The sequence below is a fragment of the Galeopterus variegatus genome, unplaced genomic scaffold (genome assembly GCF_000696425.1).
Source record: "Galeopterus variegatus unplaced genomic scaffold, G_variegatus-3.0.2 Scaffold4414, whole genome shotgun sequence".
NCBI classification, from domain to species: Eukaryota; Metazoa; Chordata; class Mammalia; order Dermoptera; family Cynocephalidae; genus Galeopterus; species Galeopterus variegatus.
Window position 1 is genome coordinate 106,518 of NW_007730525.1, and position 27,371 is coordinate 133,888.

General features: G+C 34.3%; 1 protein-coding gene across 1 annotated transcript in view; it reads right to left on the reverse strand.

Annotated features, from left to right (window-relative positions):
- KLHL5 (kelch-like family member 5) overlaps nucleotides 1-23,613 on the reverse strand; it is a 50,806-nt gene extending 27,193 nt beyond the window's left edge. Inside the window, exons 1-4 of the mRNA XM_008587530.1 lie at nucleotides 22,806-23,613; nucleotides 7,880-8,062; nucleotides 5,148-5,284; nucleotides 4,256-4,452 (exon numbers count right to left, since the gene is read on the reverse strand). Of these exons, the coding sequence (XP_008585752.1) occupies nucleotides 4,256-4,452; nucleotides 5,148-5,284; nucleotides 7,880-8,062; nucleotides 22,806-23,188 (900 nt within the window). The 5' untranslated portion in view covers nucleotides 23,189-23,613. The remainder of the gene's footprint in view (nucleotides 1-4,255; nucleotides 4,453-5,147; nucleotides 5,285-7,879; nucleotides 8,063-22,805) is intronic.
- Nucleotides 23,614-27,371: the final 3,758 nt, after the last annotated feature.

Consider the following 27,371-nt stretch of genomic DNA (forward strand, 5'->3'; position numbering starts at 1 on the left):
TATTAGATGCCAAACACAATTTATACCTTAGACCTTACAATGTATTACCACTTACTAGGAAAAAAACACAACAGAAACAAATATTTAAACTGCAGTTATGTTCTTAAACATATATAAGTAGAATTAAAGTGTCGTATCACTTATTACATTTTTTAAATGGACCTGGGACATTCAGGTATTGCTTTGTCCAAGTTAGGAAATCGTTTTGGCAAGTCTTTTGAAGGAAGATAGAAAAATGACACTGAGTTGTATGACACTTTAACATCAGAAGCTAGTTTGGAGTTGTGATTGCTGAATAATTTGGCCAACAAGTGGAGCCAAATACCTGGGTGAGCATGAAGTTATTTCTTTTACCCAGAAATGGCCTCTAGGCTGGCTATATTTCCCAGGACCATTTTTGACCACAGAAGTCTTCTCAGAACCCACCCAGGAAGAATATTGCCCCTTAAAGCTATTTTAATGTTATTTATAAGACCACCCAGGATTTTAGGTCTGTTTTGAAATTTTTAATTTCTTCTAATATGATTTATGTACAAAATTCTTTTGGTCTCATAAGAAAAAGCAAAAGTGTTGACCTAGAATATACTGGGACCAGGATCTTAGACTGAAGATAACTCAGTCTTGGCCTTATACTAGAATCAAACCCTCTATAATTTGAAATGAGAGAGAGGGAGATGCCTTTAGGTGTGAGGTGACTTTTACAGGCCATTATGCTAAATAATCTAAAGAGAAGGAAAACTTACCTTCTGATTTGAAAGGTTACAAGTCTTAATGCATGGAGAGTTTACATTGCTATAAATGCAAATGCTAGATATATTGTCCCTTAATGTACTTACACTTCCTTAATATATTATCCCTGTCCCAGCATGCAGTCTTAGTAAAATAGCTAAGGCTGTTTAAATTAGAGCTAGAGATAAGGGCTATCAATAACTATCTTCTATATTAAAATGAGAATTATATTTTCTATATAGCCTGTGGTAACCTGAGTGAGATACTGATCTAAAATATATCTTGGGTTGACATTCTTTTCAGCAGAAATTCTTAACAGGGAAAGCATTCATGAATAATCAACTAAATTAAATTGCTTCAATTCATCATAATGTGTTAAAAGATGCCCAAATGAGTCTATTTTAAATGACTCATTATTATTTTCAGAAATATATTTTAATAAAACCTCAATGTTGGAAAGGCTTCAAGCAAACTGTTCTACTCAATGGTATACTGACATTACAAAATGATTTGGGAACATCTAGCAACAGCTATTAAAACGTTGAAACTCTCAATCCAGTTATCTCACTTGTAGTTTAATAAATAATTTGTAAGCAGAAAACAAAGCTGAATATGTACCAATGCTTCTCTGTATTTTTATTTAATAATAGTAAAAAATGGGAAATAGCCTAAATGTCCAGCTATAGGGGCTTGTAACTCAACGCATTATTAAACAGGCATTAAAAATTTCAGGGACAAAGATCACATAGCTTCACAGAAAGACATATGATATAAAGTGTTAAGTGAGATTGTGAACCAGTCTAAATAAAATACATTTCTAATTGCCTAAATACATAGTGTAGAGAATAATCAACATAGTTATACACCACTGGTATAACTATTGCTATACTTTTAAGTGGTATTAAAATTACATTTCATCAGTAAGAAAAGGACTATTATATAAATATTCATTTGGTGAATTTGTTGATATATCTATTTCAAAATAATGCCCATTCCATTCCCGTATAATTTATATTAAGTGAAAACGGAGTTTTTCAACAACTTATGAAATACTACTTAAACTCAAGGTTAAACAAAGTTCTTTTTGAAAGTATTAATTTAATTTTGAAGCAGCTATTTTAGCAGAATTCAATGTTTTTATACGTTTTCTAGATTGAGAAATAACTTGAATTTTAAAATTAAATGTTTATATTTGTTTCATAAATCCATTAATGACATTAAATAGTTGTAATAATATAATCATTTAACTCCTTTTTTAGGAGTTAAATGACTTGCTCCAGATCATGTTCAGTGGTAATCAGAATGAGAACAAAAGTTTCCAGATTCCAGGATCCTAAGGAGGAACTCCTCATCCTTTCCTATCTGTATTTGTGCAGGACAGTGAACACCCCCAGTGCATGTATCATTTACTGACTGAACTCACTGAGGGGGCAGTATGCTTACTTCATGTGTTAAATCCATTTTATGATACAAACAACTATCACACTACCAAACACTTGCTAGCACTGTGCCCTTTCCCCCTTTGGAATAGTTTTTAAGCAAATAAAATTACTGAGAGATTTACTTAAATTGAAGATTGAATTATGTGACACATTTTCTTTCAGTTCCCATAGCAACAATTCGAATCAGACAATCTGCCTCAAAATTACTTATTGTTATTAGAATTCAATTTCATGTCTCTATTGAAACTTAATAACATTAAATAATGGCCTTGAGAAAAAAAATCTACCACAACTAATTGGCTATGAAAATAGCTTTAAAAACATCCAGCTAATTTAAATTTCATTTATGTCTAAGCCTTAAAGCAGCAATTGTGCCTCTACTGTAAACAACAGGACTGAACTAAATGCATACAAATGTTTTCACATGAATAAAACTACTTCCTAAGAAAGAGATATTACTTAAATTATGAACTTATTATGAAGAAAAAAAATCCAGTTTTATTTATTTATATTCATCGTATTCCAAAAAATATTTGAAACTGCAGGTATAAGATTAAAATGAGAAATCTACAAAGAAGGATAAAGTCTGAGGGGGAAAAATCTTTCAAAGGACTTAATTTTTAAATTATTAACCTAATACATGCTAAGTCTGTATATGATTGTCTTATTGTACAATCTCTTACTTTTTTCACTTGAGGCCCTGTGACAATCATAAGAAACATTCCTGAGAAGTGATTACACCACAGGGAGAAAAACCAATCACAAAGGTTGTGGTTTTGTATGAGTGTTTTTTTCCCTCACATAAATCCCTACTGTGTTGAATAGGGTAAATCTATATAATAATGATGACAATGATGTGATGATGATATCATTTATTAACTGGGTATATACTGTGATGTGTCAATCACTGTTTTGAGTGTTAAACTTTTATTAACTCATTTAATCCTTACATCAAGCTTATGAAGTAGGTAGAATTAATCTTCCCACTAGTTTGTAAATACCTATTAAATTTTTTTCCAAATCTCTATTTCTCTAATGAAAGATTCCTAAAAAGCACTGTTGATCTCTTCACAGACAAACCAACTCAGTGGAAGGATGGAGAATGGAAGAGATGGTAGACAAAGTAACATTTCCTAAACACTGATAAAATTAATAATATAGATAACTGTATACATGAACATGAATGTTTACATTCTTTTCTTAAAGGCTGTATTGCCCTGATTGAAGCATTTAAAGCAATAGCCTTTAATCATTGCCCAGGGGTGAAGAACCAACTGCTGTGGTATGGCAAGATGGTCATTGCTTAATAATCTACACACCTTCCCTTCTCTGTACCCCCCTACTGTTAAGAACATGAAGGCTGGTCCTAACAACCATGCCCTCAACATGCTCTCATTTTCTTGCTATCCTAGATCAATCTGTATTCCGTTATTCTTCAGGTACTGAATCAGAATCTCCACTATGATTTATTTTGAACATATAATTTGCTACAATTAATAAGAACATTGTTCTACATGGCTACAAACAGTTCTTATATATAATTATATTTATCCTTAATAAAAAGTCTCCCATTCATCTTCTTATCTTCTGTATTAGCACTATAATAATACACTTCTACAACCACTGTCACCAGTTTTCATCAACGAACATGTGAACAATTCTGAGATTCATCCATGGGATTCAAAGCAAAGTATTTGGAAAAGTCCTGCTTTAAAAAGCAGCAGATCTGGAAATCCTCAATGGAACAGTCCTAGGCCATTGCTCTGCTTCATAGTGACTAAAATAATTTAGGGGTTGACCCATATATCCAGGAGAAATATAAGGGTACTTAAAAAGCTTGTCAAAAAATAGAATTAAAAGATAATATGAATCTTTCCATAAACTTTTTGAAGTACCCTTGTATTACTTGGTGTTTTCCCCTCATAACTCAATGAAAATATGACACAGTAGGCAGTGAACCTGAATTTCAAGACATGTGGCAAAGCCACGGGAAAACAGCAACATGTAGATAAGACTGAAACAATAAGGAATGAGAACAATAAGGCAAAGAGAATATGCCTTCTCGCTTTTCAAAAACTACATACCATAGTGTAATTGTGAGCCACTTTATTCAAATCTGTACAACCCTGGGCATCAGCAAAAGAACGGATTCCAAGACAGTTGGATGGGTGAAGCTGTTTCATTAAAAACTTACAGCATGCTTCCACAACCTGCGAAAGCTGAAGAAGGCAAGCTGTAGATAACAGGCACTCAATATTATCTTCCTTTAATTCAAGGCGGCCTTAATGATAAAAAAGAAATTCCATTAGCTTTGGAACTACATTAACCTTATTGTATAAAATAACTGATGTTAACAGTTATATTTCTAAATAAGAGCTCATTATGTTTATTACAGACCTGGATGGTTTAAGACATTCCAAAAAGAAAAAAAAAGTACTAAATGTAGAAAAAAATTAGTGGCTCTTTTTGACCTCTTCTAAAATAAAAAACTAATGTCTTATTTTCAGAATTTGAAAATTATGCATTAGTTAGTAATTTATATCTACTGTGTATAACTCTCAAATTTTAAATGCTGAAATTCATCTATTATATTAATATTTTAAAATACCATTCAAAAGAATAATTATGACAACCATTTTAAAGGTTTTAATATGTACATTTTAAACTGTACAGGTATCACCAAGGGTGGTGATGACAATGGCAGAATTAACTGTTAACTATGGCATGCTTTATTAAAATCTAAAGTCGTATCTATACAACATAACCCTGTGAGATTTTTTTTGTTGTTTTTGGTGGCTGGCTGATAGGGGGATTTTTTCTTTTTAATACTTACTTGTACACATTTGTGGAGTACAGTGTGTTGTTTCAATACATGCATATACTGCACAATGATTCACTTAGGGTATGCATAGTTTTGTACCTGTTAGTCCACCATTAACTTTTTGAAGTTTTAATTTACATTTTCAGACTTATTACCTGTATATGCATACTGAATCAAGGACCATAATGAATTTGGTTCCACACCTTCCATTTTTATTTCTTCCTGTCTTGCTTCTCTGACATCATTAGTAAACATGGCAGCAAAATAATCTGAGACAGAGGAGAGCACCAATCTGAGAACATATTAGAAAAAAAAAATCAATGAATACATTAAAGTTGATGTTCATTAATAAATGCTGCTGCTTCTTTTTTTATTTGTTACCCATAGTAAGTGCATGGTACTGGGAAATGCTTTTTAAGTTTGACAAATTGCTTTATGCTCTACTTCCTTCCTTTGAATATTAAATTACCATTACTGAAAATGCTATGCTGAGGTAAATGGTTTACCCACTCACTACTCAAATATCGCTTTATAACATCTAGAAAGCAAGCTATCAGCCCATAGCATTAAATCCTATTTCCGATTTTTTTGAAAAAGGAAAAAAATGTAAGGGTTATTTTCTGTTTATTATTTTTGAAAATAACCTATTTTTTAAAAAATAATTTAATCACAGAGTAATGAATATATAGGAGACATTTGAAAATGGTTTTAGCAAGTTATTTTTAGCTTTTATAATACTTTTTATTATTTTACTATATTATGTTTATGTTTTGTTATAAAATTATGTTTGTATAACACTACAGAACTATATTTTGTTATAAAACACTGTAATATACATTAGCTATCTCTCTGTCCAGATTTTTGATAGTCACACATAAATAAAAATAAGTTATATATTTTTGATACATGCATTTTTTCACTTGATAATGTCTTGAAGATATTTCCATGTCAGCACACATATATGGGTTTACTTTATTCATTTTTTTAAAGAAATAAAAATTGTGATACAGATAGTATCATAACTGAAGATCATGAAGGTCCATTTGTGTCCTTCTCTAATTCCATTTTTCTCTCCCCCCAGGAGAGGCAGTGCTGACTCATAAAGTTTACCAAATTGCTCTCCAAAGTACTGTACTAATTTAGATCCTCACCAGCATTGTATAATAGCCAGCATTTCCCCACAATATTGTCAGATGGTAAAATTTTTTGGTCATCTGCAAACTGTTAAATGGTATCCCATGGTTTTAGTTTTCATTCACCTGATTGCTAGTGAGGTTAAAGATCTTTTCAAATGTTTATTGGCTATTCAGATTCTTTCTTCAGAAAATTGCCTGAATTCATTTATTCATTCACTGAACAAACATTGATGTGAGCTAATAAGTACTGGGCATTGGTGTAGATACATCAACACTGTTGTTGAGATACATTAGTGTACAAAACAGACAAAAGATTCCTTTCCTCATGGAGTCTTGCATCTTAGAAGGAAGTAAATTCTATAGTATCATAAAAAGTGATAAAGTGGTGTGGGGGAAAAAAGTAGGGTAAAGGCAATGAGGAGTGGGTGGTGAGTTTAAATAGGTGGTCTCATTGGAAGGTGGCATTTGGGCAAAGATTTGAAGGAGATGTAGAATTTAGTCATGCAGTTTTCTGGGAACAGCATTTAGATGGAGCAGCATGTCTAGGATGTAAAAGGAACTACAAGGGGGTTTGTGTGGCTTATACGGAATGAGTAAGAGGGAGAGCAGTAGGACAGAACATTAGAGAGGTAATGGCAGGCTGGATCAGATAGGCTGTTGTATGTACTTTGGCTTTAACACTCAGTAACATGAGGAGTCAATGAAAAGTTTCGTCAGAGGAGTGACTGGATCTGAGTCCCCATTTGAAAGGATCACTCAGGTAGCTGTGTGGAAAACAGAATGTATGTGGAAAGAGTGAAAGCAGGGAGACCAGTTAGGAGGTTCTTGCATTAGTAATCTAAGTGAGATGGTGATTAATCACGCAAGTATGGCAGGTAAGGTAATGAGTTCAGTTTTGGAAATACAGAATTTGAAATGCCTGTATAAAATTCAGATTGAACTATCTTTTTCAATAAATCCATGCTCATAACATGGACTTTTTGTCACAGCATGTAATAGTATCTCAATAAATGTATGCTTATTGAGTCACTGAACCAAGCCCATTCTTCCTAATGATTTTACTTCCACTTTGAAGGGTTTTTAAAAAACTTTGGGATGTAGTGTTAATTAGTTTTGAAGGGCATACAAAAAAAAACCTTTGGAAATTACAGTGGTCATTAACAACGAACTATTGAATACAGAATTACTGGAAGAAAATGAATTATTCTTTATTAAACAGCTCTCTTCCTTTTCTTACTTCAAATAACAATACACCTTTCACGTTAAAGGCTTTTTTCCTTAACACTGTTTTTCATACCTCTTGGAGTCAGCAAACAGAAGCTGGGATAGATATGGTTATTTTAAAACTCTTAAGACTTTTTGCTACTGCCTTCTATCAGTTTTTTTGCTTCTAAATACCCACAAGCTCTAATTTTCATTGAGTTTATTTAAAGTATTTAATAGGCAGAATGTAGTGTGAAAGCTGCTCATACTAATAAGCAGTTTGGTATAGAAATCTACATCAAACAATATTGACTTATCTGAGGTGAGTGTGTTTTGTTTTTGTGCTTATACAGAGGGAAAATGACCCTTTTAGGATCATTTAATGTGTAATAATTTCATATGCACTATTTTCTTTGTGGAAATTCCATAAAATATACCCCTTCCCAAAAGCATAATAGTCAATTGAAGTTACCTCAACAGATATAACTAAACTATCAAGGAATATCAAGGAAATATTTCACACATATGGCAATTTAGAAAACCATTACCTGTGAGCTGGAATTCTGCGATCACCAGCAACTAAAATTACATCGCACAACTGTTTATGTCTCAAATAGTTTTCCATTTTTTTAAATGTTTGCTCAGCATGATTAAGGGCTTGGAAAAATTCATCTGATGAGCATGGCTCCATAGTATGGCAGGATGATAATGTCTGACTACTATTGGAAGTCCTGAAAAGAAAGAAAACATACATTTTGAAATATCATGATTACATGAAAAAGATCTTTCCTATTAAGTCCTTTCAAAGCATTCAAATGTAATAAAAGAAATCAATACTACCTATCGATATTAATGTATGGTCACTTATCATTTTTGTCTTTTAAAACCAGTGATGGTATATGTGTGTCTTGTAACTGTGAGTGAATGTAACATCTGTGAGTTAATAGACACATTCTTTGTAGTGCCTTTTTTTGAGGTCTCTTCTCTGATAAACCCAATGTCTCTGCTGAAAAAGAACGCAGCTATATTCATATTGATGGCTATATCTCCTAATGTTATATTTAAGGGTGTAAGAGATCATTCTATTCTCATCTTTGAAGGTAGGAAGGCAATTAAAGTATTTTGGAGACATAACTCCAAGTCATCCTTTCTTAAAAATGGGTTATGTTCCACAGTTAATTTATAAAATATATTGTCATAAAAAGTGTTATAAATAATTCTTTTGGTTCTCTAACCAGTCCTCAAAAGTCCAGGTAGCCTTATATTACAGGTTAAAGCAATTTAATGGCCTAATCCAGGTGCCTAAAAAACTATTTGAAATTTCCAGATTATGATTTCCAGAGTATGAGTTCTATGTTTTCATCTGATTTACTGGTGAAAAAGTGAAAAGGTTAGGACTGAGGATAAGGTCTGAATCCCCACCCCCCAACATCCCCCCTGATCTCTTCTCTAGGATCACTTAAATCAAGTAGTCAACATGTGTTGATTATGCACTTAACGGCAAAACCACCAACTGTCCCATAACTTAGTTTTCATTTCTCATCAGATCTTCTTTTAAGGATATTATGATTCTGACAAATGCTTTGTTGAATCATGCCTCACCATATCTTAAGAGAGTCCTCTTAATATTAATATCTAATAACCTATCAAAAAAGTTGGTGGATCTCTTAATTTTAAAGTAAAGGGAACTGAAGTCAAGGAGATTAAATGCCTTGCCAAGAGTCAGAGTCTGTTCATGGCGGAGATAGGGCTGTCATAGAGACTGCTGTGTTTCACCAAAAGCCTTTTCCTTTTTCTCCTGGGAATGTAGTTAGACTACATTTCCCAGCCTTTCTTGCAGATAGGTGTGGTCTTATGATGGAAATGAACTGTTATCTCACAAAGTTCGCCTTAGCTAAAATGGCTAAGAGCAGGTATGACTTTCCCATACTTTGTTTCCCTATCCATGGGTTGAATGGAGAGTACTGCAGACTTAGATGAGGGAAGAGGTAAAATACATGAAAGGTTACTCAACCAAGAACACACACATTGGACTGAGATTTATCTGTTTCAGTAGTTAGCAGTGCCTTGACTAATAAATATCCCTACCTAAATCCTACCAGCCCAATGCATTTTCAGTGCCATACAAATATGCAGGGTCTTCAAAAAGTTCATGGAAAGATTCGTATTATCTTTTAATTCCATTTTCCCATAAACTTTTTGAAGTACCCTCGCATGAGCACTAAAAAAAATGCTGTTGGAGGATAATTATCAATAATGACAATAGAAGTGAAATATATATTATCTAGAAGGGATGTGTTGTATGCTATGAATATTACTGGTGTAATGACTTGGAAAATCAGTATAATATACTCAACTTCACATTTAAGATCATTTTTATAAACATGTTATTGAGTACTTTGTAATTATATAAATGAGAATTAGAAACTATTTTAAAATCTAGGAGAAAGCATAACATAAGCAAAAAAACCCCCAGTGGTTTTGAAGATTTAAAACATTTTTCAATAAAATGAAGTTTTATCTGTCAAAGTACTGACAGATGAAGATAAAAGCATTAGTGATCTAAGGATGAGAGAAAATTATAATATCTAATTTTCATAATCCATAAATTCTTTCAAGAATAAGATAAATCAAGTACTTCTTTGAGTTCCTATATTTTGTATCATATTTCTTATATTTCATATTAAATTATCAGTAATGACTACACAAGGAGTTAGTTGAATTATGAATTGAATTATGAATGAGTAATGAATTGCCATCATCCAATGATGAAGCATAACAATGCTAATCAATGTTAAATACTGGAAGAATAACAGAACTTTATAATACTATCATCACTAAGTTAATACAGGCTACCTTTGATGTTGGTATAAACCCAATTAATAAATAGACTATCTCTTTTCTTGTCAACAACTTTCAGGGTGTTTGGGTTCACACCCTGAAATAAAGCAGGATAATCTGGAGAACATTTCAGCATCCATGCTCAGGACCTCATTCCCTGAGACTGATTCACTAGGACTGAGGTGAGATTTGAACATCGTATTTTTTAAAAGCCCTTCAGGTGATCCTAATATCACAGGCTGAAGACCACTGGTGTATACTTCGGTCAATAGATAGATGTAGTACAAAAATCAGCATGTGGTGAACTTACAGTACAGAACATTGATTTACACAATTAGATACATTACTTCAAATATACGTAAACTGAATTTCTTTGAATAAAATACTTTAAATAAGCTAGTAGAACTTAATGGAATACTTGTTATTTTCAAAATGAGCACAAAAGTAAAATATCAAAATTGTTTATAGACATATACATTAACAAAAAAACTTATGCTTCTAAAATAACATTTCGAAAGTCTTTATTTGCTTTCAAGTCTTTAACTGCCATCACTTGATAAATGAACACATTATTTCAATGTGACAATTAATTCACTGAGATTTCTGGGTATAGTAGCAACCACTTCCACTGCTCCAAGTGAAGGATCAAGAGAAGAGCGAGTGGACTTTTGATTTGTAGCCTATTGAAAAGTGAAGCCATCGTTCACAAAAAGGGCATGAAAAAGGAAGGAACAGAGCTGCTCAATAGAGTTGAAGAGCTGCAAAATAGAGTTGAAGAGCTGCAAAGCTTTCTAGCAAATCTTGGTGGTTTTTTGGGAAGACATTTGGGACTCTGTATATACAATTTTAACACCACAAAAATTTACCATAAAAAAAATTTTACTGCACATCCATACTACTACAGAACCATAGGCACGAAAACAATTATAGATTTTTTACATCTAGAAGGAACCTATTCAGTTATTTAATTCAACTCCCTTATATTGCAGGTGAGAAAATTTGAGGCCCAAAATGGCCAAGGTGACCAAGCATGGCCAAAAAGGGAGTCAGTTACAAAGCCAAAATCAGGTTTTCAGAGTTGGTCAAATCATCCATAAAGGAATGAGAATTCTTGCTTACCTTTACACTAAGGCATCAGTGAGTGCAAGGACCAAAGGTATGAAGACAGAATGATAGTACAATATGAATGAGGATAATTCAACAGGGAAAAAAAAGACATTAGAATTAAGGAACTTACACTATCTCACCCCAGTTAGACTGGCTATAATATAAAAAAGATGGTGAATAATAAATGCTGGCAAGGGTGTGGAGAGAAGGGAATACTCCTGCACTGTTGGTGGGACTGTAAATTAGTACAACCAGTATGGAAAACAGTATGGAGGTTTCTCAAACAACTACAGATAGATCTTCCATACGAACTAGCAATCCCACTTCTGGGTATATACCCAGAGGAATGGAAATCATCATGTTGAAGGGATACCTGCACTCCCGTGTTCATTGCAGCTTCGTTTACAATATCCAAGACATGGAACCAACCTAAATGTCCATTGATGGATGATTGGATAAGGAAACTGTGGTATATAATACACCATGGAATACTACTCTGCTATAAAAAAGAATGAAATTCCCCCATTTGCAACAACATGGATGAGCCCGGAGAAACATGTTGAGTGAAATAAGCAAAGCACAGAGGGATAAACACTACATGTACTCATTCATAAGTGGGAGCTACGTGAGAAAGCAGGAAGAAAAGAAAGACCACAGTAGTGCATTGGACTTGCAGAGGGAGAGAACATACCTCGGGATACAAAGTGGAGTGGGGGGGGGAGGCTGGGGATAATTGGATGGGGGCCTGGAGTACAAACACAATTTGTGGTAATGGGCATGCTGCCAGTATGAATCTGGCCTTCACATCTTAGGCATGGGGGGTGACAATCAGCTTTGTATCTCATGAATATGCATAACAACAAAAAAAATTAAAATTCATATCCCCAAAGTGTTATTTTCTTTTTTTTTTTTCCTTTTTGTCTTTTTTACTGACCGGCAACGGGATCGCAACCCTCGGTGTTGCACCCGCACCTCACTCAGCCAGTGAGCGGAAACCGGTCTCCACATGGGATCCGAACCCTCGGCGGGAGCGCCGCTGCTCCCAAGTGGCACACTCTCCAGTGCGCCACCAGGCCAGCCCCAAAGTGTTATTTTCAATAGACATTCTCTTATCTGATACAATGTGAGGTAGTCACTAGCCACGTATGGCTGTTTACCTTTAAATTTAAATTTAAAAAAAAAAGAATTAAGGATTTAGACCAAAGTCCACAGCTGTGTGACTGCTCCTTAGCTAGGTATGAGAGAACAAGAGTCTCTTGGGTTTCCATGGGACAGAGATCACATTCCCATTCCCAGCTAATCAAACTGCTTTCTGGCACTGTGTATTTGACAATGTTAAAACTTCTTTACCGTTTCTCTATCATGTGTTTTAATTTGGAAGGTTGAATTGGAGAAGTATTGGTAAGTGATTAAGAGCAATTTAGGAACGTTCTAGAGCTGTGTTGTCCAATACTAGCCACTAGTCCCATGGGGCTATTTTAATTTAGTTAAAACTAAATAAAACAAAATAATTTAGTTCTTCAGTTGGACCAGTAATATTTAAAATGCTTAATAGTCCTCTGGAGCTAGTAGTTAGCAAATTGGATGGTGCAGAAACGGAACATTTCCACCCATGCAGAATGTTCTACTTCTGGTCCAGAGTTCTACAGACCTGGGTTCAGCTCTCTCTCTGTCACTCACTATATATCACTCTGGATAAATTATTATTATTATTATTATTGGTTATGAATATTCATGGGGTACAAAGCTGAATGTCACTACTCATGCCTAAGATGTGATGGCTAGATCAATACTTGCAGCATGCCCATTACCACAAATTGCTATTAAAACCTGTGTCCCCACCCAATTAATCCATGGCCTCCTTCCCTACTGGATAAATTATTTAACTTCCCTAAGCCTTACTTTCCTCAATAGCAAAACAGGAATAAGTAATATGTGGTATTTTAGGGGATCCCTCATGGGAGAATTATTAAATGAAATTAATGCATGAATAGCTCTAGCATAGAATACACCCACAATCAAGGTAAACTACTGTTAGTAGAATCTCACTTTTCAGTGGCCAACAGGAAGACCTGGAATCTGTCTCTTGTCTTTATACAAGATTGGTTGGTTGTCTTTTTAAAAAATGATCCCCAGCATTATCAATATTTTTAAATAAATTTCATACTTCCTATTTAAAATGGCATTTAGTAAACCCAGTAGACATCCTAATCCACAATACAAACATCTGGAAATAGATCATTTCTGCTGCATTTAAAATATATTTCTCTCTGATTTGTACTTGATCTTTTATATGATAATACAGGAAATATATCTAACATCTCTGCTTAGTTTTATTTACATGATATTACTAAAATGGTAAATCATATTTCAAAGAATTCAATGAGGTCGTTCAAATTTTTTGGAGTGGAGAGGCTGGCTGGTATGGGGATCTGAACCTTTGACCTGGTGTTATAGCACCATACTCTGACCAATCATTCAAATCTTTCACCACAAGGAACTATATGCTGCTGAAAATTTCCAGGCTACAGGGAAACATTTAGTTTTTGGCTTATGTCTCTCTCTGCAGTAGGGAAACTTTTAGTTTTTGGCTTATGTCTCTCTCTGCAGTAGGCAATGAAATTGTAAGTCACAAAAATACCTAAACATAGAAAAAACGCAAGTATCAAACAGAATCAAGTTACCAACTATTTACGGAGTTTCTCCTAACATGCAGCACTGTACCAGTTAGAAACTGGGGGGATGCCAAGAAAGAGATGATTCCTTAGTGAAGGGACTTGGAATTTGAATTTGAAGACTCAAGTTTCATAAATTGGAAAAAATTAAATAGCGACATTGACTAACCTTTGTAATTCCCCAGATTTCACGCACATGCTCTCATGTACATACACAATACGCACCATGACCAATATACTTTTTTATTATAAACTACTTAGATTTTTTTACTTTTAGTACCAGAATTTGTACTAGGATTTCTTAATGGAGAAATTCTTCAAAAAAAGTGCTAAAAATTATTTCATAAGAATTACACTGTATGTGATTTTGAGTAGGAAGAAAGCTGTTTTGAAACTCTAAATGGTCTGTATGGCTCACTCCCTAGGTAGGGGACTTACTCCTAGCCACCTGTGTCATAGCTTGTGGCAGTCAGAATTTGCCTTTGCAAAAGTGCAATTACTACATCATGAATCTTTTGCATCTTTTATAAATATTCAAAAGCACAAATATAAAGTAAAAAATGCAAATTTCTTAGTATAGGCTAACAGTTTCTAATTTTCTTGCTCCAAACCCTTTTCAGCAGACTTTTTATTTTATTTTATTTTATTTTATAAGATGACCGGTAGGGGGATCTTAACACTTGGTGTTGTCAGCACCACACTCTCCCAAGTGAGCTAACCGGCCAGCCCTATATAGGGATCCGAACCCATGGCCTTGGTGTTATCAGCACCACACTCTCCCAAGTGAGCCATGGGGCGGCCCTACTTTTTTTTTTTGGTGACTGGCCAGTATGGGAATCTGATCTTTTCAGTATACTTTTACATATGTGTACAAATATAGGATATTATTTTATAAACAATATACAGATACCATTGTACAATTATTATTTATTTTATAAAATACAGACAAAATAGAGATTTAAAAGATAAAATATAAATAGAAATTCTAATATATATATTTTTGCCATTACTCCAGTCAATCATCTTGTGCATTCCCAATTGGAGTATAATTGCTATTGGAATATAAGAGAAGAGGAAGATCAGTATGGGCTAGTGTTTAGAAAAGCAGCAAGTATCAGGTGAGATCTGAAATATGTATTGGAGTTTAGATGGGTGAGGAAGAAGAGGAGTTGAGGTTGTCCCCTCTAAGGACAGGACAAGGCAATTATATAAAAAGAAATGACAAGAGCTAAAGAAAAGAAGTATCTTCACCCCTTTCCCTTCTCAAGACAAATATATTTTAATTCAGGAATTCAAGGATTTTTTTCCCCTGGTACATTGGCCAGAATATCTTGGTAAAAACTTAAATGCTGATTATAAGAATCAAATTTTCTTACATAATAACTGGTGTGAACGGGAAGGGCCATGGGCACTCTCATACAATGCTGGTGAGAATTAAAATAGTAGTAATATTCCCGAAATGACTTTGGGAATACCAAACAAAAACCCTAAAAATGTGCATACTCTTGGGGCTTTGTTCAGAAGAAATAATCATGTATACTTACAGAGATCCAGCTACTGGGAGGATTTATCACAGGTTGTTTCTAAAAAAAATACATTGGAAACAATCTAAATTCAAAACAATAGAATATTAGTTAAATAAGTAAAAGGTATATCCATAGATGGAAGAATGGTTCATTCATTTAAAAAGATATAGGAGAATAGTCAATGGAAATATGGAAAGCTGTTTTTTAGTGGACATAATTGTTTTTTCCTATCCAGGATTCCTTCATATGGTAACAGAACCTATCTTTACCTTTTGGGAAGCCATACATTCCTCACCTTAGTCCACATAGCTTGGGCAGAAGTAAGCAAGCAACTGAGGCCTGGCCAATAAGAGTATCCTATCTCCTGGCAACAATGACTGGTTTGGGTTGGCACATGATCCAAACAAGGCCAATCAGAGTCTCAATTTCACGATGTTTGTTGGCACTCTTGGAAAAGAGTCACTCTCTTTCTAGTAGGTTGCTAAGCTGATAAAAAGTAAACTTGGACCTGTTAATTGCTTTTTTTGCTATCACAGTGAGAGTTTACCTAAGATAATGGGATCACAAAGGAAAACAGAATCTAGAAAGAGACAAAAATAGATTACTGGTGTTACTTATCTTGATCCAGCCATGTCTAAAGGTAGGCTCTATCCTTGGACTTTTTGTTTATGTATGTGAACCAAAAATTTCTAGTTTTCACTTGAGTCAGATTGATTTGGGCTTCTGTCTTTTGCAACCAAAAGCGTTCTCATTTTAAAATTTATATTAGGTAAAAAAGCAGGTTATGAAACAGTACGTATAATAATATTGAGATTTTTATTTTTAAAGCACATGTTATTATTATACATGTATAGAAAATATACCAGAAAGACGTTTCCCCAAATTAAGTTGTTATTTTGGGTTAGCTGGGTAATTACTGATTTTTTTCCTCCCAATTTTGCTTATCCTTAAGCTTTTCATAATTTGTTTTGCTATGGTAGATATGTTTTCATTATTTTACTTTTAGTCTGTTTCTTTGTATTTCAAGAGTAGTTCTCTGGACAACATATTGTTGAGTCTTACTTTCCTATCAAATCTGACAGTCTTTGCCTTAAGTAGAATATTTAATGCAATTCCATTTAAACTAATTATTGATAAAGTTTAATTTAAGTGTGCTGTTTTGCTATTTTCTATTTTTATTTGGTTCATCTGCCTTTTAATCCTCTGCTTTTTATTTTCTACCTTTTTAGCAATTATTTAATTTTTTTTTTTTCCCCTTTTTGTCTTTTTTCGTGACCGGCAACGGATCGCAACCCTCAGTGTCGCGCCCGTACCGGACCGGGACCGGCAACAGGATCGCAACCCTTGGTGTTGCGCCCACACCTCGCTCAGCCAGTGAGCGGCCGGTCTGTATGTGGGATCCGAACCCTCGGCGGGAGCACCACTGCGCTCCCAAGCGGCGCACTGTAGCAGTGCGCCACCGGGCTGGCCCTGCTTATCTTTATTTTCTGATAGCTCTATGGTAAAAATATATTATGTAATGTGGAAAAGATTCATTAAAAAAAGAACACTGAACTGTTCTATTCAGCTGTCTTCACTTCTTGCAGTGATGATTATAAACCCAAATCCATTCTGTACTTCTAGCAGAGTAATGAATTTTAGTAGGAGATATGGTTGCCCAGGTAGTGACTACATTTCTGAGCCTCCCGTGTAACTAGTTGTAGCCATGTGATTAAGTTTTCACCAATGGAATATGAGCAGAATTGATATATACAACTTGTGTCACTTGCTTAATGTCCTCCCTTTCATCTCTTTGGTCCTCTCCACAGGCTGGGATGTAGATGGAGAACTGATTAAGCTTCAACCATGCAGAAAGGATAATACTCTACAGGATGGAGAAACAATATGGAAGGAACCTGGGTCTCTGAATGGACTTGTGAAGCAGAGCTACCTATTTGCCCCGGGCCACTTGCCCACCTGTCTGGTGACAGAGAAATAAACTTTGATCCTATTTAAACCATTGTGTTTCTGAATCTCCTTGTTACATCATTTTAGCTTGTGCCCTACAATATATTTCCTAAAGTTAAGTGACCAAATTATATGGTTATGCTTCTATGTATTGTGTGTGCTTGTGTATGTGTGTGCCACTAATTTCATGCCTAATGTATCTTACTCTAAAAAACTACAAGACTCAACATCCAGTTCCAAATGGAATACAAGTAAAATAAAATGTGAGTAATAAATGACATAAAGACAGGTTCTTCTACTTTAAAAAACTGGAGTTAAAAAGGCCAGCTGTACAATTGTAGTGCTGATCCTCTTCCTAAGCTGATTCTTCAGCCTTCCCAGCAGTTCTGGGAACTAATATGATTTCAACAAATTCCTATTCTGTTTAAATAACCATGTCAACTTCATTTGCTTAAAGCTAAGAACTTGACTGATACAACATACAGATAGGCTTTGGGGGTGGGGGGGTCCATGAACTCCTTGAGCTGTACACAAAATATTTACTATGCACCCCCCCACACACAGTGTTTTCTAGGGAAAGGTAACATAATTTATGTCATATTCTAAAGGGAGTCCATAATGTGACGGAGGCACATGTGTGAGGAGCAACAATGCAATTTATCCTTCCCAGATACAAGTACATTATACTTGAATTTCTTTTCCACCTCTGGAAACAAAAGTTTTTTCATCTGGAAATGTAGAGAATTTTAGTTTAAAACTGAATCAGAATTAAGAGACTGGATCAAACAATGAGGTCCAGAGACAACATAAAGAAGGCCAAGAAAAAGGAGACAGACATTGAGGAAAGATGATATTATAAAGATAACCCCTTGTTGGGAGAAGGAGGACCTAAATGCCTTCAAGATGAGTCAAATAGCAGCGAGTCAATTGATAAAGAAATAGAAGACTTCAGTGTATCTGCAGTTGAAACAGAGTAGCAAGCAACCAGTAAAAAGGGTGAGAAGACTGTAGGTAAAGAGTTGTGGCTGGGTCAAGAGATTATACTTGTAACCCAGCCAGCCTTGGCATTCTCAAGAAACAGGCAAAGAGAATTAGCTGGGGAAAGAAGGTGAAACTGAAGGTTAGAATGGATAATTAGCTATATGTTAATCCAAGCTGAACTCTGATTAAATGAACAGTAACAGGGAACTGCCTACTTCTATGTAGGCAGTACAGTGTTTGGTTAAGAGCATGAAATCTACATTGTGATTGTTTGGATTCAAAATGCAGCTATTTCCAAGTGATCAAGGTCAATATCAACAGTGATAAGTCAGGTTAATAGTATGTACCCTTGATATAATGAAAATGGTACTTTATCTCTGGTATTCCTTCCCCAAGCCCATAACCCCAGTCTAATCATGAGAAAAACATCAGACAAATCCCAATTAAGACATTCTACAACACCTGACCAGCACTCCCCAAACTGCCAAAGTCATCGAAAACAAGGAAAGACTGAGAAACTGCCGCAACCAAGAGGAACCTAAGAAGACATGATAACTTAATGTAATATGGTATCTTTGATAGGATCCTGGAACAGGAAAAGGATATTAGGTAAGAAACTAAGGAACTCTGAATAAAGTTTGGACTTTGGTTAGCAATAACGTATCAATGCTGGTTTGTTAACAGTAACCAACACACCATATTAATGTAAGATATAATAATAGGGGAAACTAGGTATGGGATACATAGGAACTCTCTGTACTATCTTTGCAATTTTCCTGTAAATCTGAAACTATTCTTTAAAAAAAGTTTATTTTTAAAAAATGCAGCTATTTTACTTACTGGCCTTGAGCAAGTTACCTAGCCTTTCTGTGCCTCATTTGCCTTATCTGTAAAATTAGAATTAGGTTAGCTTGATAATAGGAGCAGCCTAACTAAAAATTTTGTTGTGAAGACTAAATGAGCTAATATAGTAAAGTGCTTAGAACACTGCCTCAGAGTTAGGAAGCACCGGTAAGCATAAGCTAATGATTCGTTTTGGATATTTGTAAATTGCCGTAGCATTTATGCAGTGACTAAAAAATCATCTAATGTATAAAAAAAATTAAGCTCTAACTTCGTAAACAAAATTTGAAATAATGAAATTCCCCCAATTAAAAATATGTCAAAAATTACATAATTTCAAAATGAGTATATCAAGTGAAGTATAAACTGTGATTATACTATGGTCATATAATGGGCTACCATATAAACCCTGCTAGTCCTGGTAAGAATTTATCTTGAATTAAGGTCTTAGGAACCTATTGCTCATATAAAAGGTGACAACCCTGTCACTTAGGGTCTAAAATTCCTCACGGTGTAAGAAAACATAGTTTGCATTTTAATACCAAAGTAATGGCTTAGATGATGTAATGGCTTGGTAATGGCTCCAATGGTAAAAAAGGTGAATAGGCTACAGACCCAAGATCCAAGTTAAAATATGAGAAACTTTTATTTATTTTACTTTATTTTATTTTTTGACTGGTAAGGGGATTGCAACCCTCAGCACGGTATGTTCTGCACCATGCTCAGCCATTGAGCACACCAGCCATCCGGATCCGAACCGCGGCCTCGGCGCTACAGTGCTGCACTCTCCTGAGTGAGCCACGGGGCCGGTCCAAAATGTGAGAAACTTTTGAATCACTTAGATGGATGGCAGTGGAAATTACCAGAAGTCTAAGGCTCAGGCAGACATTTCTCCTAGCTGGAATGCAACTGATAAAATAGATTACCAATGTATGATGTCTCTAACTCCTGCTTTAAATTGTCCAGATTCTCTGTGGGTATTGTGATGCAGAGTACGGAAAATCACTCAGCTGTCTTCCCCTTTTTCTAATAACTCAAAATTTCAGTTTAAGTTCTGAGATCTATGTAAATATTGCCTGTTTAAATATGAAATTAGTATACCATATGTATTTCCCCATTGTGTTAATATTTTAAGATATCTATAACAGGCTCAAAATGTTTACTATATATTTCATTATTTGCAAATATTATATAAGAAAAAGAATAGTTCCCAAGTTATACACAAAAATTTGATGAATGTCAGTGTAGCTTCTTTTGACATTAACAGTGATAAGCTTTGATTTGTTTACAGCAGAAGGGCAACCACTTAGAGAAGTCTGACTGCTCACTTAATCAAAAAGGCTGAGGGCAAATAAATGTATCCTAGGACAAGGGCCAAAGACTCAGAGCCAGAGGATTGCAGGAAGATGTAAAAATCAGATATATTTCATTTAGAAAAAAATGGAGCAGCAAAAGTATACACACAAAAAAATTTCTAAAATCTAGAATGTTTGTTTTTTTCTTTTTTTGCAATAAGATATCAAGACTGAAATTTTAAACCATCACGAATATTAAATTGCTTTGACATATTTCTCCTTATATCTAAAAATCAGATATTTTCTTTCAAGTACATTTTATTTTTGAAATAATATTTTAGGAATAGTTTGGTCACTGAAGATGTGAACTGTCTACTCCCATCTTACTCTGATCAATCTTGTTGATTAACATTTTAAAAACAACTATTTACTTTAGATTCTTTTAAATTATCATTTTACTTTTGTATTTCCTATAACTAAAAGTCACTTTTGTATTCTTGAAGAATGAACATAGCAATCTCTGTCAAAAAAGGATTTTTTCTTTCATAATGAATATCCCACCAAAATCATATTTCAGTATGCAAACTAAAGAACAGATATACTTTCAGCAATCTTCAGCTATGCAAACTACCTTTGTAATAATGAAGTAAATTATAGCGACCAATGTGTGTATATAAACTTTATACTCACATTATAAGTTTTATAAATGGTAAATGTTGGTAATTCTGGTAAATGAATGAATGCTTTGTTTTTTCTAATTTTGTTAAAATACTCTTGATATGTTGTATTGATTTTCAAATGGAGCAATGATTACTCTTTGGTTTCTCACAAAAACAATAAACCATGAAGCTCTTATTATATAAACTATTCTCTTTATGGCAACAAGTCTCTAATATAAATACAAAACAATGAAAAGACATCAGCTCAATTGATCTCCATTTAAAAAAATTTAGTGGTTCCTATTCCTTTAAGATAAGGACAAGTCATGAACTAATTTTAAAACTGTTTACTTAATTTACCTATGAGTATTTACCTATGTAGAGATATTCCCCTCTCTTCATTACACAAATGATTACAGATGACTGGTCTATATTTTTTATCATTCCAACACCACAGTTCAGAATTCCATGTTCTGAAGGTTAGAAGAGGAGAAGGTGGTAAATATCTCCAAGTAGGAGATAGCTGAATATATCAACTTATTTTATCTCAATCCCTTATGATGCCTACATAAATAATAACCAACTCACAAATTACAAGTGTTATCAAAATCTGCAAACAAATTTTAAAAGAAAATGAATACAGTAATCACACTAGACAAATGGTAAACTAATTTGTGCCTTTGAATATTTAGAAATATTTTTAAGTGAAGATGAATCTGAAAGATGACTTCCAAGATCTAACTTGTTACATAATACGTTATAGTAATTTAAACTGATTTAATGAGAAAATCCATTTCAAAGATAAAGCCATATTCCAAGGCTGAGGATGGATAAAGTCATTATGAAATCACCAATTTTTTCTTTCTTTCTTCTAACTCATTTCCCCTTCTTCTAGCTCCTTTTTTACCAGTTGACCACATCTACCCCCTTTATGTTCCCTTAAGCTCTCCTGAAGGAATGTCCTTCATTTCCCTAAATAGCACAAATTTCAGTGAAAATGAAGGTAACAGGAATTAGTAGCTGTCATCTTAGAAAGAGACATGTTATTTAGTATTCTCTGTATTAATCTGAAGAGCTGCAACATAGACAGGACAAAGAGAAATAACCATAAGAAAAATATTATTGACAACTATGATGATGTAAAAAAAAATTGGCAACTACAATGTGCATCTCTTTGTAAAACCTTTCATTTTCATTAAATTAAAAAATGGCTCTGTTGTAAACTGTCACATAAAATTTTGTACTATAGATATGTCTTCTATAGTTTTGCTATGAATGTAGAAGGTAAATGAAAACGGTAAGGCAATGATGCATAAAATTGCTACTATATATTATTTTCAAAGCAGAACCAGATCTATATAAGGAACACAAGATATTTCAAAATGAATGCTATTTGTTATCTTTATAATTTTACAGAATACGAGAACATTTTAAAAAATCTTAGCAAAAGTATCCCATGTTTAAACCAAAATATTCTATGTGCCTGTATGTAGATGCACATACATAATGTCATATTTTAAATAATAAATACTAAATTACTTTAAAACATTATAGAGAATTAATCCCATACCCCATTTCTAACAGTAAGAAAATAATCAACCTGCATGAACTGGAATCAGATTCATTTTCTTCTTCACTAGTGCCATCATCCACTTCTGGTCTATTCAGCCAGTGTGCACTGCCACAATCTTCTGTTGTAAACTCAAATGCAGGGACTTCAGAGGTGGATGCCATTGGCCAAGAAGGTGAATCCTGAAAATCCAGTTGGCTGGACCTTCGGTAACCAAATGAAGCCAAAGGCAATTGTAGGCTACATGGATCTAAAAACTTTCTCCCACCGTTTGCTCCAGTCTGTCCTCGATTCCAAAATTCTCCCTGCTGGCTGTCAACTGTAGAATTAGGAGACGATGCTTGATGGCCAAACCACCTCCATCTGATTTTCAAAATCTGTTTCACATCAAACTCTTTACGAGAACCAGACATCCTCAGAGAAACCAAGTGATCGTCTAGGCAACGGGCAAAAAGCACTGCACAGATTTGTGCATCCAACCAAGACAAGAGAAGTATATGCCCTGCTGTACACAACAAACAGATTTAAAGGAAAATAAATCACATTTGTATATATATCTATCTATCTACATTTACTATTATGCCAATATATAAGATTATAAAGAACAAAGGATAATGAATAAAGATGAAACACGGTGGAACATTCCGTTCAATCAGAGCAAACTCTCATCCACCTATCCTGAAGCAGTGAGACGACTTTCCCTGCTCTCTTTTCCCATACTGACCATTAGGCTCTCACAAACACTGACAGCATTCATTAAAGTCCTTTCAATGCGGAACACCACCCCCTTTTCTTAAACTACAAATGACAGAGACAGAAAGCACTATCCCCTTGCAGTATCTCACTCTCTACTGCATATTAACTCTTTTATTGCTGAAACAAGAAATGTACTCCAAAGCATTTTCTTTTACACTTAAATATCACTTTAAAACTAAAATGTTTCTATTTTTAAACTAAATTCCTAAAGGAGATATCACAAAACAAGTTTATTAAAAAGCAGTTTTTAGTTAGATGAGTTATTTTTCAAGTTGTACTCTTTGGATGGGAGGTGAAGAGGAAGGAATACAAAGGTAGGGCTCCAAATTGTTGCCTTCCACCTCTATCTTCTCCTTCAGAGAAGAAGTGTATCAAATTAAATAGTAAGATCCTGGGTAAGATTTCATTTGAACAAAGAATAATCAAAATAAGAAGAAAAAGTTTGAAAACTACAAAGGATCAAAATACAACAGTACTTACTCTTTTCCAAGTAAATTACCTGAAGTCAATATTGCTTTCTAATTAGGACTGGGCCACTTCCACCTGGTATAACATCCAAATTTCTATGACACTACTAGGGAAAAGGAAAGTGTATCTCAAGAAAGCACCAAGGGCTGAGATAGGACTATTTCATGGGTATACAAATACTCTGATGGTGCCCTCTGTTGCTAGCAAAACAAAACAATGGTCCAAACATGGCTACAGTTAAGGCAAATTGATGAAGCACATAATAAAATCAATCAAATTTTAAAATACTGAATAATAATTGTGAGCAATGCACGCTAGTAAGCATTGTGGGGACACATAGATTTACACATCCTGGTTCCTAACCCCTAAAATAAATAAATCTAGTATCAAAACAAATAAAAAAAATTTAGGAAGTTAAATTAAGTAACATTGTAATACAGCAATATTAAAATTTTGTGATCTACAAAAGCAGAATTTGAGTTTTCAGGGTGCTCAATATCTACTCCTATCTCAAATAATTTCACACAAACAACAATGTCTATATCAACTGACCAAAAAAACCCACCAAACCAACAAAAAGCTGCTTTAGAGGCTTGCAAAAATATTGTGAGGCATAGATCTTAACTTCACTCATTTCTTCAGGAGAATAAAATTACTCAGCGAAACAAGAACAAGAAGCATGAAAAGCCATGTACAATGTTGTGTTAAATACTGTGGGAAAAACCATAAAAACTTCAAGAAAGAGAAAGGATGGTGTGGAGTGGTACGGGTCAGTTTCATTTGGGAAAAGCCTTCTAAGAATAGTAAGAAGTTGTGTAGGCAGAATGATGAGAGATTCATATAATGTAAGAAAGATATTAATAAAAGCCTGAAGTGAGCATATTGACAAGGAAGGATGGGGATACCAATTTGATCAGCCATACTTAATTAATTTTAAGGAGCATTAAGAGATAAAGCTAGATCAATACAATGAGATGATATGCCTTGAGCATGAAGCAAAGGCATTATTAAGTGCACTGTTGAACGGGAAAATGTTTTAGAAAATTAATTTGACGGTAGTATGCCAGATGCATTAGACAGTGAAATGACACTTTTCCCTCTCCTCTCACATCTGTCAGACTCCTTCCTATCAGCACTCTTCTAACTCCACTCTACCTATCCAACTTTATTTCTATTTCCCAGCACACACAACTACATCAGTCAAGACTGTCTACGTTATGTTGTTCCCTCTTTTATAATGCTGTTTGTGTCCTGATTTCTCTGGTTTTAAAATCCTACTCATCCATCAGGGTTTTGCTCAGGTACTACCCCCTTATGAACACTTCTTCAATTAGTCTAGCCTTGTGGTTCTCAAAGATAGCAATCTCCTTCCCCCCAACACAAGGCTTCTGGAAATTGGGGGAGGGGTAGATTTTTAGTTGTTGGAATGACCAGAGAGTGCTACAGGCATTGAGAGGGCAGAGGCCAGAGATGATAAATATCTTGCAATGCATGGTACAGACCCACACAATGAAAAACTGTCACTGCAGTAGCTATGATAATAAGCTAAGATAATGATCTTGCCGTCACTCTCTTCATTCAAATAAGTACTTACCAAGTATTTATATGTACAAGGCACCACACAAGAGATAGAGGAATCACAAACAGATCTTGCTTTTGGGAAGTTTTAAACTTACACTCAGAGGAAAGGATAATTAAATATTACAAAAGAAAACAAAATTTTAATAAATATAATTTTACATAAAATATTAAATTGGATTTAATTAAATTAATATTAAATTGGATTTAATCGATCAATGTGAGAGCACTTACCAGAGATTCTAGTTACAATATGTGCCAGCTCCAATAGCAAGAAGTGATTTTAATTGGTTCTTTGGTTGACTGAAGCCTTTAATGAAGGCCACTGAGATGTCAGTTATTTCTCAACATAATTCTCTATAAAATAAAATTAAATGACTTAAGGAGGTGTGAATGTTAAAGTCTTAAATCATGCCCTCACTCCTAAAAGGGTCCACAAAATCATGAAGATTTTGAGATACACTCGTACACTGAATGTATACCTCCTTGTTGTAGTAGCTGTTTCCAGTAGGAGATGTGGGTGGGAGATTAGCCATTGAAAGAGGCTCCCTGATTTAAAGGGATACCAGGCTCGTTGCCAAAGGCCAGGTAGCCACATTTAACCAACACTGTCATGATAAATGATTTAATTATATGCATACATATGTGTGTGTGTATATATGTATATACATATGTGTGCACGTATGTACACACAAAAAAAGAGAAAAAACCAGAAGTCCTTTTATATCAGTGGGCTTGTATCACATGCTTTTTTCACTGATCTCTTTATGTCGTCAATCCTCCTCCACTCATTCTCTCCAGTAAACAATATTGACAGCTTAGTGTATAACTTTTTATGCCTCTCTCCATGTTTCTATGATCATATACAAACTTATATACACATATATAGGAGTTTTTTGCTATTGTTAGGAGAGAGATCATATTGTAGACATCTTTTTGGCATTTTGCTTTATTCACCTAATTTTATATATACATGGAAATATAAACCAATTATATTTTTAGCAGTTGCATGACATTTCATAACTGTAAAACACAGTTCATTAAACTCTCTCCTTGCTAATGGGCATTTCGGTTGATATCAGTTTTTGTTTTTAGTTTTTTTTTGCTATTAAGATAATGTTGAAATATACCTCCTTGTGAAGCTTTTGTGTCTATGTTATTTATTCCCAAGAATGGAATTGCTGGCTTGAAGGCATATATTTTTAAATATTTCCTAAAATTCACATTTTCAAAAGCAAAATGAGTACCCTTTGCATCTATTTTCATAGGCCCAACAGTTAACTATAGTATTATAATTCTTTTAACTGCAGATGATTCTTTTAACTGCAGATGACTAGTGGCCTTGAGCATATTTTCATAAGTTTATAGGCCATTTTGACTTCTAGTTTTCTGTTACCGATTTATATTCTTTGCCTATTTGTCTTTTCCTTATGACCAAGTAAAAGCTCTTTGTATATTACAGATATTAACTCTTTGTCTTGCATGGAAATATTTTTTCTAATCTATTTTCCAGATGGATAGCAACTAATGCCTGTACCTTAAAAAAAAACTTTTTTAAAATTAAAGTTTGGCATAAAAAGTGTGCACATCACCAGTGGAGAGCTCAATGAATTATCACACTATGAACCCAACCATGTAATCTTCACCCAGGTTCAGAAACAGAACCATTGCCTGCACTTAAGAAGTCTTCGTTATGCTCCTTCCCAAAGGTAACCTCCATCCTTAGCATACTTATATCTGCTTTTGAACGTCATATAAATGTATTCTTCTGTTCACCACTGTTTTGAAATTAAT